This window comes from Natator depressus, chromosome 5 (genome assembly GCF_965152275.1).
Source record: "Natator depressus isolate rNatDep1 chromosome 5, rNatDep2.hap1, whole genome shotgun sequence".
NCBI classification, from domain to species: Eukaryota; Metazoa; Chordata; order Testudines; family Cheloniidae; genus Natator; species Natator depressus.
In genome coordinates, this window is record NC_134238.1 from 122268606 (window position 1) to 122279959 (window position 11354).

An 11354-nucleotide genomic window follows, 5' to 3' on the forward strand; every position below is an offset into this window, starting at 1 on the left:
GCAACTTGAGACCATTGATACTTGTTCTGTCATCTGTACCACTGAGAAGAGTCTAGATCCATCCTCTTTGGAACTCCCTCTCAGGTAGTTGAAAGCAGCTATCAAATCCCCCCGCCCCCCGCTCATTCTTCTCTTCTGCAGGCTAAAGTATTCCAGTTTCCTCAACCTCTCATAAGTCATGTGTTCCAGTCCCCTAAACATTTTTGTTGCCCTCTGCTGGACCCTTTCCAATTTTTTCACATCCTTTTTGTAGTGTAGGGCCCGAAACTGTACATAGTACTCCAGATGAGGACTCACCAATGTTGAATACAGGGGAACAATCACATCCATTGATCTGCTAGCAATGCCCCTATTTACACAGCCCAAAATGTCATTGGCCATCTTTGGCAACAAGTGCACACTGTGGACTCATAGCCAGCTTCTTGTCCACTGTAACCTCGAGGTCCTTTCCTCCAGAAATGTCAGAAACTCCCTAATTGACAGGAAGCGATCACTGAGGCTAATTTGCCTGTGTAACTGGAAGTGTGTTACATTCCCTGCTGTGTTCTGGATTAACAGAGGCCCCCTCCAACACACTAGCTAGGTGGAAACCTGCTGGGGTGAGGAAAGGTCCTAGCCTGCTCCTTTTAGGGATATGGAAGAGTAAGTGCACACTTCAGGAGTGCTGGTCAGCTAATGTGACTTCTGTGTTCAAGCCCAGTGAAGCTCTTTCCTCTTTAGTCCAAGTCTAATAAAATGTGTGATGTCAATGAGTGGATTTCACATCAACAGATATTAGCTTCAAACTTGGATAGAAGTGGGAGCTGGAATTTCTTTACAGCATGAAGAACATTGCAGCCTATGTTTCATGAGCGCAGCACCTGCAGCTAATCTGTGGTTTCTAAGCCCTGAGCATGCAATGGTCTCTCTGTGCTAGGGATACTTGCACCTATGCAGAGCCCTCTGGAACTCAGCTACTCTTCCCAACTCCATGTTGAAGTTACTGGGCTCTGAGTAAATGCAGGGGCTGGTTTGTGCAGGGCTCATTGCAGAACCAGGGACTAACTCTGGCCCTTGCAGCCACTGAAGCTGAAGATCGTGTGTCTGGATGGAGGCCCACTCACATCCCTCTGTGGGACAGACACATGGGTATGAACATCTCGGCTTGCTTTAAAGGAGTGAGGTGAGCACCTGCCTCAGTCGCAGGCCACTGTCACTCTGCTCAGCTGCTCCAGGCATTTGCACTCCCTGCTTTGATTTTACTCCCTGTGTGAAGGGTGATGGGGAGGTTATGGGACGAAGTTATGCCTGGTGTGATCTGCTGTCACTCTGGCTGGGAAGGACCCTGGCACTGAAGTAACTAGGCCAGGAATGATAATGGGGAGAGGGCAGAGCCGAGCATAGTGGCTATAACTGACACCCCCCCGCAAACTTTTCCCTGAGCTTGTCTCCCCACTTAGTCCTTCCCTGTGGCGGTGTCACCCCCAGCATCTGCCCAAATGCTCCCCTGATGCCCCCGGAGCCTGGGGGTTCCACATATCGAACTGACACTTATATTGGAACTGCTCACTGCACTCAGTCTTTAACCCCTTATTGCCCAGTGTGGGGCAGCCTAACTCTCTTTGCGGTTCTGGGCCTAACTCACTTAGGGCTTGCAATGCTGAGAGGAGCAATAGCTAAATACCTTTAAAAACCTGTGCCATGTTCTCTTCCCTGGACAAGTCAACCAACAGGAAAGCTAAAAATGAACTGAGGAAGCAACTTGTACCAGCTGGGCCAGAATAACTTCGCCAGCCTCTTCTGGGGTGGGCAACAAAGGAAAATAATACAACAGCTATCAGCACTCTCCTCTCTTAGATGGTTTTACTGACAAAAAACCTTCTACACTGAAAATGTTACCAGGGAAAAGGAGAGTAAAGGCGCTCTTCAGAGAGAACAACTGGAGCACTCTGAGAATATGAAGCATTCTTATTATTTGTATTACCATAGCATTTCGAAGCCAAAATCAGAACTGGAATCCCATCGCGCTAGTTACTGTCTTAACACAGAGTAAAAGGCCTGCCCCAAACAGCTCATAATCTGAAACTAGGTTTCCAGCCCTCCAGGATTGTCCTGAACTCTCCAGGAATTAAAGATTAATCTTTAATTAAAGATTGTCATGTGATGGGACCTCCAGGAACACATCCAAGCAAGATTGGCAACTCTGAAGCCCTGTAACTTTTCAGAAGCTCACAGCCCTCACTGGGCAAAGTAGAGAATGCAGCTGTGTGATTGGTCTCCTGAGCTGTCTGTCAAGTGTGTCCAGCCCCATGATGACATCATCACAGGAATATAATGGCTGATGGGGGGTAAATCCAAGTATTGGCAAAGGATTAGTAGTGTGGAAGTTTGGTAAGATGTGTGCTTAAACTCTATGCTATGTCTTAAGTTCTGGGGGTGTTTAGATGGGGGTTCTTTCTTACACAGAGTGTGACCCAATGTCTTGCCTGATGGCCAGTAGTGGCTAGGATTGAATGGTCAGAAGCTCTTAGCTACTTTCAGTTCTTGGTAGCTGTACTTGTGTAAAGCATTTCTAGCTGAGTCTTCTGAGCAAACAGTCCAGGGAAGGAAACTATCTGCCTTCCAGACTGGGAGGCCTTGATTAATGGTATGCTCTAAGAGGTGGAGGCTTCCCTAGAGAAGAATAGAATATTTAACAAGGAGAATAAATTAGGGCTTGGACTATGGGAAAACTCTCCACTCACCTCTCTACCTGAGCTAAGCTATGCTGTTCCCACTCAGGGATGGGGATTGGGACTTCTGGCTGTGGTCTGAGTTCTGGCTTGTCCTAAAGATTTGCAGGTGGAAACACTTGACTGAGGTGGCTGATTCAGCTGAGATTGACGTTCTGGGTAATCAATATGTATCTGAAACAGATAATGCAGGAAACACTAAAGAAAAACAAGCCTGGTGCCTTCCCATAAGAGAAATGCTTCCTGGCCCTAGCTTTCTAGTTAGTGGTCTCACTCTCCTCTCTAGGGGTGAGGGTGTCAATTTCCCTGAACTGGAATCTGTTTCTTTACCAGACCAGTCTCTAACTGACAATAGAAAATATTTGTATTTTTACTAGCTAAATTGGCTGCTATAGTGGGCATCTCCTATGTAGACTCATAGATATTAAGGTCAGAAGGGAGCATTATGATCATCTCCTATGTAATTCAGTATCCAGGGAGACTCCTACACTACTCACTCTAGAGGTCCCTGAAGGCTCACCAATGATACCTTCTCAATTCAGTGTTCTGTGTGTGTAGTCACTGGCTACTATCTTCAGCAGGGTAACTTCTGTCAGTGATTGTACTCTGGGACAAATGGAATTATCCCTGGTATTACCTGGGAAAAGACGAAACTAGGAGGGTGCCTCTGAGCTTTGCAGGTGTCCTGGTGCTCCCCTTGGGAGGCATTGTTGGGTCCAGAAGTCTGAGGAGAAGCTTTGGGAGTGTGTAACACCAACAGACCCTGGTGATGGGCAGGATCAAACCTGGGACTTCTGGAGCTAAATGCATGAGCCTCTACTGCATGAGCTAAAAGCCATAAGGCTCTTAGCTAAGACTGTAAAGCCGATGCGTTAATCTCTGCCTCTCTAACTGGTTCTGGTGCTACGAGATGGGACAGAAGAACACACCCACAAGGTGTGTGGATTACAAGTGCATCCCTGGGTTTGAGGAACTGGCTGTCTCTGAGCCTGCCTTAGATCAAAGGTTTAAGGCCCTGGCCTGTTCTCTGTACAGAGAGACTTACTACAGGGGGACAACCTGGTCTGGGTCTTAGAGAAAACGGACCGGGAGCAGCTCTCTTGGTGTTCCTACACACATTGATTTCACTGGTTCCTGCTGTAGCCACTCAATATTCCTTTTTGGGTCTTGCAGGGACATCTCACTCCACCATGTCTGCTAAGGAAAATGAACCACAGGTGGAGATCCAGGCAGAAGAGCAACAGGTGGGTCCCTCCTGGGGAGGCAGGTGTGCTTGGCAGCTGGAAGGGCTGTTCTAGCTTGAATGTCTCCACTGCTGGAGACAGGGACTCGTAACCACAACACTAGCTAATGCTCCAAGTTCTAGTTCTCAGAGTGCCGTAGTCACTGTCCACAAATGCCCCCTGAATCCGGGAGGAGCACCAGCACTGGTGACCCTGTGAATGCTCTCTGCACTAAAACACCGGCAAATCCCGCTGATAGCAATGCCCAGTGGGGGCACTGTACCGGGTGCTGGACCGAGACATGGTTCCTGATTGGGAGAGACTGCACTTGGAAAGACAAAAGGTCTCTCCACTCTCCACTCACGATCTCGTTCCATCAGTGAGAGCAGGACACAGTTCTGTTTTGTTGGTGGGCGTGCCAGGATGGAAAGGGCGTTCCTGAGACCTTGCTGAATATAGGCAGCTGTTCCAGTGGGACCAGGCTTCTGGGTGTGTAACTAATGACAAGGAGGCCACTGAACCCCTGCTGACAGGGACAGGAGACTGCCTAACTCTGAGGATCGTCTCCTACAGAATCAGTAGTTGTAGAGGGCAAGAGACAGGAGGGGCACCTTGACAAGCCAGGAGCTCTTCCTCAACTGACTCCTCTTTCCCTCCCTCAGACTGCAGGGGACAGGGTGGCTGGCCTGCCCTTGGTCAGCTCTGCCTGTGAGATGGCCTCTGCCAGCTACGCTGCCACCAAAGAGACCCACCCAGCCATCAAAGCGGTCTGTGAGGTGGCAGAGACAGGGGTGAGGGCCATCACCTCTGCTGCCATCACCGGGGCACGGCCCATCCTGGACCAGCTGGAGCCACAGCGTGAGTAAGGGAGGGGAGGCTGGAACACTCGTGGGTGTGTGGTGGGGGAGGTGGGTCTGGGGGCAGACTCAGCCTACAGTGGCTCTAGGCCCACTACTGAGCTTGGCCTCCAACTGGCAGCAAACAGAATCCAGACTCCCTTCTCATGCTCCCCTGAACTCGGCTAGCTCCTGGACGTGATCTGGCCAAGGCATTGGCCTTGCGCGGAGCGGCTCTGACGGCTGCAGCAGCTGCTAGTGGGGACTCTTGCTCAGGTACCGGTGCTGAGCTGGGCCAGCCTAGAGGCAGGCAGTGCCCAGGCACAATCCCTGGTGTGCGTGGCTGGCCCAGTACCACACAGCCACATGCACTGTGTATGGCACCTAATGCCATGGAGCAATACCTGCTAGAGGGCACAGGAAGCAGCTCCAATGCTGAAGGGATCTGAGCCCATTGCAGGCACTGGAGACGCCTGAAATCCTCTAGGGGAAGCTGGGGGTGGATGAACAGATGACTGGCAGCGGGATCTCCTGAGTGCTAAACCTGCGCTGACCCAGACTGGCTCCATAGCCTTGGGCAACTTGCCCAACCCCTCTTCCTTGGCTTTCTCATCAGTAACCTGGGACACTTGCTTAGGAACACCAGTCCTCCAGTGTACACAGATTAGCAGCCCCACGAGATCTGTGCACGTGAAGGAATTAAGGGAACGAGTTCTGTGGTTGTGTTTCAGTTGCAGCAGCCAATGAATATGCCTGTCGGGGTCTGGACAGACTGGAGGAGCAGCTGCCCATCCTGCAGCAGCCGATTGAGAAGGTAACCACAGGAGTGTCATGGCTGGTCCTGGAGCAGGATGAGGCTGTGGGCCCTTCACTTCCGCTAGGTGTTCAGTGACCTCTCTTCTGACCCCTTTTCCTCTAGGTGGCTTTGGATGCCCAAGACCTTGTGCGTGCCACAGTGGTGGGTGCCCAGGATGCAGTCTGCAGCACGGTCACTGAGGCCAAGGATGCAGTGACCAGCATGGTGAGCGTGGCCCAAGGGGCTGTCCAGGAGAGCGTGGAGGTGACCAAATCCGCTGTGACCAGCAGCATGAGCACAGTGATGGCCTCCACTATGGGGCAGATGGCTGCGAGTGGCATAGACACAGCATTGGGGAAATGTGAGCAGCTGGTGGACTACTGTCTCCCCATGACGGAGGAGGAGCTTGGTAAGATCCCCTCTCCTGAATACAAACCCATGTGACCCTGGTGTCTTGGGGCGTGGCTTGGACTCAGTGTTCACAGCTGATCTGCCAAAAGAGCCACCTCTCCTTCTGGCTTCCTTGCAACTTAGCTTGGCTACTAGCCCTCCCCTTGTTCCTTCATGCTGGGCCCTCTGCTCGCCCTGTCTGATGGCTCTGACGCTGCTCCCTGTGCAGCTACCCGCTGCCTTACTGGTCGGTGCTGCAGAGCATTCAAACATGCCCTGGGAAAGATTCCATCGGTCACAAGCTTTGGGAGGGCTGAGCGCATCCCTGCCTTGTTGGCAGGGCCAGGATACTGGTGGTGCAAGTAGATTTTAATTATTACCATACAGCGACTCATGGGAGGGACCCTAAAGTGGGGGGGGCACATGACTACCCCCCAAATGACCCCACCTGCCTTGTGCGGGGGGGCCCTACAGACTCCAGACAGGAATTGGAACTACGTGGAAGGGCTGGTGGGGGGGCCAGCTGGGGGCGGTACAGCCACACCGGAGGAGCTGCCAGCATTCTGCTCCTTTCGCTGCTGCGGTTCCTGAGAGCCCTGCAGTTTTCAGTGGATACCGAACGTCATTCCAGTACGTCATACTGTTAGCCGATGGCCAGGGATGTTTGGTGAGGTGCCAGCTATGCCCGTTTATACCATCCGTGACTTTAACCGCTAGGACGCACTGTCCCTTCGCGGCGGGCAGCCCGGGCTAGGCTGATGGATGCCCCAAGGTCCTAACCACCCGTGACGTTAACTGCTAGAGCTCAGAGCTCCTTCGCAGCGGGCAGTCAGGATTGACTGACAGGTGCCCCAAGAGTTTGCCCCGTGGAGGCGGCACAACTCAACGCTAGGCTCTTAGTACTCTCACCTAATGGCCAGGCTTTATAGCCAAAACGGCTGAGGTTCTTTAATTGTGTTGGCTGCTTCACAGTAAACCAGAGAAACAAGTCAGGCTTATGCACAAATGGTTACCAAAATTTATTAAACTAGATTCTAATCATGTGGTTACAAAATTGCTAGTGCCTACGTATTTAAATGTAGAGATGTTACACACACAAACAAGTTACAAAACTGAAGCTACAATCCCAAAGAAAGAAAACAAAGTCTAGAGCTCTATTTCAAAATATGTGTACACTAAAGATAGGAGATCAGGTGTGCGTGCTTCTTACCCTCCTTGCATCTCTCGATTCCAGCGGTGCCAAGCCAGGATCGGTCACTCAATTCCGCGGAAAGACGAATAAGGGACAAGGCTTAGGGACCCTCTTAGCTGCAGAAGCCTTGGGAGGCTGTCACTTATCTGACCAGCAGATAGATAGTGAAAAGCACTCAAAAATCATGGTGCTGTAGGTCCCCTACTTATACCTCTGTACTCCTTTATTCTCTTTCTCCTTTCTTGTGCCAAATTGGGGCTGGTCTATCTGGGTGACGCCAGCTCTCACAAGAGTAGTTTACACTTGCAAGGGAGAGAAACAATAAGTGTCAACTACTGGACATTCCTTTTATTAGGGTAAATATTTTCCCACCTAGGATGTTGTTGTGTGTGCATCATGCTGTTTTTAGTAGGGGCTAAGAGCCATGTCTGTCACAGCGCCTCTGCCTGCTGTGAGCCCAATTGTTGTATATGTTCCCGGTGGCACATTGTAGCAGCACACCTGTGCTTCTCTCAGCTTCAAAGGCTGTGCTGGAATTCATGTTAAGTGTCCTGTGGTTTTTGGCTCCCGTGTGTTTCCAGCAATGCTGGTCTGAGATGGGGGGCTGGCTGTCTGGCGACACATACCAGCAACAAATGTCTTAATGGTGCGGCGTACCTGACCTTACTGGCTTGCTTGCACCACTGCTGCCAACTGACCCCTTCCCCCTTCCAGCTGAGCTTGCCACAACTCCCGTTGAGGGGCCTGGAGAGGCTCCTGCAGAGCAGCGGAGTTACTACGTGCGTCTGGGTTCCCTGTCGAGCACGCTGCGCCAGCGAGCCTACCAGCACGCCCTGGGCAAGATGAGACAAGCCAGGCAGCGCACCCTGGAGGCCCTCTCCCAGCTCCAGCAAATCATTGACCTGGTAGGAACACGACCCCTCTCCCCTGCCCTGTAGCTGCTGTGGGTCACGGTCTCTGCAGCCTCCCATGCTCAGTGCCATTGGCGCTGTTAGTTCGTGGGCCCAGCTGTGTCGCTGCATAGGGCTGCCTGCCTGCTGCCCACACCTAGCTGTGGGAGAGCTTCCCTGGCCAGCCGCCTCCTGCTCTTCCCAGCTAACTGCCCTCTCCTCCTGCAGATCAACCATGCCAAGCAGGCTGTAGATCAGAAGCTTCACAATGGCCAGGACCGTCTGTACCAGATGTGGCTCCAGTGCTGCAGGGGGAAGTTGGAAGGGCAGGAGGAACCAGACTCCGCAAAGGTATTCTCCTTCTCGCCCTGCCAGCCTTGCTCCAGTGAAATCCCCCCATGTGTAGGGGAAACTTGCAGATACTCCAGTCTCTCTTTCTCCTTCCAGCAGGTTGAAGCTCAGGCTCTAGCCACATCCCAGAGCCTCACCCAGCAACTGAAAACCACCTGCCTTACTCTCCTGGGCAGCATCCAGGGCCTTCCCAGCACCATCCAGGACAAGGCCCAGCAGGTCTCGAGCAGTATAGAAGAGCTCCAGGCCTCCTTCTCCAGTGCTGGATGTTTCCAGGATCTGTCCAGCAGTGCCCTTGCCCGGAGTCGGGAGATCGTAACCAAGGCCCAGGAGTCCCTGGGGGAGCTGCTGGAATACGTGATGCAGAACATTCCCCTGGACTGGATCGTGGGACCCTTCACTCCTGCTGGAGACTCCCCACCATGTCCTGATGAGATGGTGGAGGAAGGAAAGAAGCTGGAGGCCTGAAGGGTTCCCCCTGCTGCTGGTAGGAATCCAGCTGAATTGCCTGCATAGCTAGTGTGGGGTCTCCTCACTAAGGCTGCAGTTCTGCTTTGGCAGATGGTGGACTGATGTCAGCTCTTCCTTCTGCAGAATTAAAGAACCTGAATGTCCTTTCCCAGGCACACTTCCCCAGAACCATTTGTTACAGGGTGGCATCACTAGGCATGCAGGACGGCATCCCTTGGAGGGCTAGTCCTGCTTCTCTCAGGACATACATATAGCTGTCTTCCTCTGTACATAGGAAGTGCTCCTGAGCTCGATATTTTTACTAGCTTTGTACTAGGTAAAACTAGGGTTTGATGTCACAATAAACTGCAACTGTATTCAAATTCCTGTCTGCTTAATGTGATTCCCTCCCCGACTCGTACTCTGTACAAAAGTATACTGGACAGGTGACCCCATCCCCCTCTTCTCTCACACACACACACGTGCACACACCCCCCTTGCACCCACTTGTGTTTCCGGCAGGGCTCCAGAATGGCTGAGCTCATCTCCTTGGTGAAGGCATCTCTTCAGGTGCCTCCATTTGACACTCTTCCTTTGAGACTTTTCTCAGGTAGACGGCGGCAACAGCCCATTGAGAACACTCGTCTGTAGTGTTGCCTTACTACACACTGGAAGCCAGACTCTGAGACCAACTAACAGAGGGAAGAACCCAGGGTGTTAGGGCACTATGGCCTTCAGAGGAAATGGGGTGTGTGGAGAGCTGAGAACCTACTACTGATAATGAGCGAAGTTAAAAGGGTCACATAGAGTGGTGGGAGACTGCCGGCCCTTGCCTCTAATCCAGTGCAAGAAGCTCAACAGGTTGGAAGTGCCCAGGAAAAGAGATGGTGAATTGTTAAATCCCAGTTGCCTGGAGTTGTCAAAATGCACCCCTGCACACACACGCGCACACGCACAGGGAGACTAGCTGCAAGAAATAGAGCAGCAGATAGTCTTGCTGAAGCATGGACATCAGCAGGGAGGAAGGACGCAGGCTGGCTATTAGCCAAGCACCGGCCTAACCTTTCCTACTGCCTAGTGTAAACCTAGCCAGGCCAATAACACCACAGGCACATGGCTCAGGGTTGTGGGAGATCCATGATAGGACCAGTGCTGGGCTTGTAATGCATTTTCCTGAGAGCTTGTGTCTGTGCTTGAAGTCACAAGTGGGTAGTGTCATCTAGGCAGCTCCATCTCTGTTGCTTATCCTAACTCGGGCTTGAGCTATTAAAAACCTTCAGGCAAGGAAATGTCTCTCGGGTTCAGTACTGCAACAGGACCATGACCAGGAATGGGTGTGTTGCTCTCAAAGATGGAGACTAGTAATCAAAGTGGTGATGGAAGCAGCTCCCAGGGCTGGTTACACCTGATCTCATTGGACAGGGCCTGTCTTGTACTCCAGTGGACTGGGGATACAAAGCTTTTCATAGACTCCTAGAATATGGGGGTTGGAAGGGACTTTAGGAGGTCATCTAATCCAACCCCCTGCTCAAAGCAGGGCCAATCCCCAACTTAATCATCCCAGCCAGGGTTTAGTCAAACTCAACCTGAAAAACTTCAAAGGAAGGAGATTCCACCACCTTACTAGGTAACCCGTTCCAGTGCTTCACCACCTTCCTAGTGAAAAAGTTTTTTCCTAATATCCAAACTAAACCTCCCCCACTGCAACTTGAGACCATTGATCCTTGTTCTGCAATCTATACCACTGAGAACAGTCTAGACCAATCCTCTTTGGAACTCCCTCTCAGGTAGTTGAAAGCAGCTATCAAATCCACCCCCCCTCCCCATTCTTCTCTTCTGCAGGCTAAACAATTCCAGTTTCCTCAGCCTCTCCTCATAAGTCATGTGTTCCAGTCCCCTAAACATTTTTGTTGTCCTCTGCTGGGCACTTTCCAATTTTTTCACATCCTTTTTGTAGTGTAGGGCCCGAAACTGTACATAGTACTCCAGATGAGGCCTCACCGATGTTGAATAGAGGGCAACTATCATGTCCGTCGATTTGCTGGCAATGCCCCTACTTACACAGCCCAAAATGTCATTGGCCATCCTTGCAACAAGGGCACACTGTTGACTCATAGCCAGCTTCTTGTCCACTGTAACCTCGAGGTCCTTTCCTCCAGAAATGTCAGAAACTCCCTAATTGACAGGGAGCGATCACTGAGGCTAATTTGCCTGTGTAACTGGAAGTGTGTTACATACCCTGCTGTGTTCTGGATTAACAGAGGCCCCTCCAACACACTAGCTAGGTGGAAACCTGCTGGGGTGAGTAAAAGTCCTAGCCTGCTCCTTTTAGGGATATGGAAGAGTAAGTGCAGACTTCAGGAGTGCTGGTCAGCTAACATGACTTCTGTGTTCAAGCCCAGTGAAGCTCTTTCCTCTTTAGTCCAAGTCTAATAAAATGTGTGATGTCAATGAGTGGATTTCACATCAACAGATATTAGTTTCAAACTTGGATAGAAGTGGGAGCTGGATTTTC

The 11354-nt window shown here is 51.3% G+C and overlaps 1 protein-coding gene across 1 annotated transcript; it reads left to right on the plus strand.

The window, feature by feature from the left end:
* Window positions 1-2330: 2330 nt before the first annotated feature.
* LOC141987098 (perilipin-3-like) lies at window positions 2331-8857 on the plus strand (the record flags this gene model as incomplete). Its single annotated transcript, XM_074952138.1, has 8 exons — window positions 2331-2370; window positions 3855-3955; window positions 4597-4792; window positions 5502-5584; window positions 5690-5975; window positions 7863-8053; window positions 8267-8389; window positions 8486-8857. Coding segments are annotated over 8 exons (1392 nt in total), but the record flags the coding sequence as incomplete, so codon positions are not given.
* Window positions 8858-11354: the final 2497 nt, after the last annotated feature.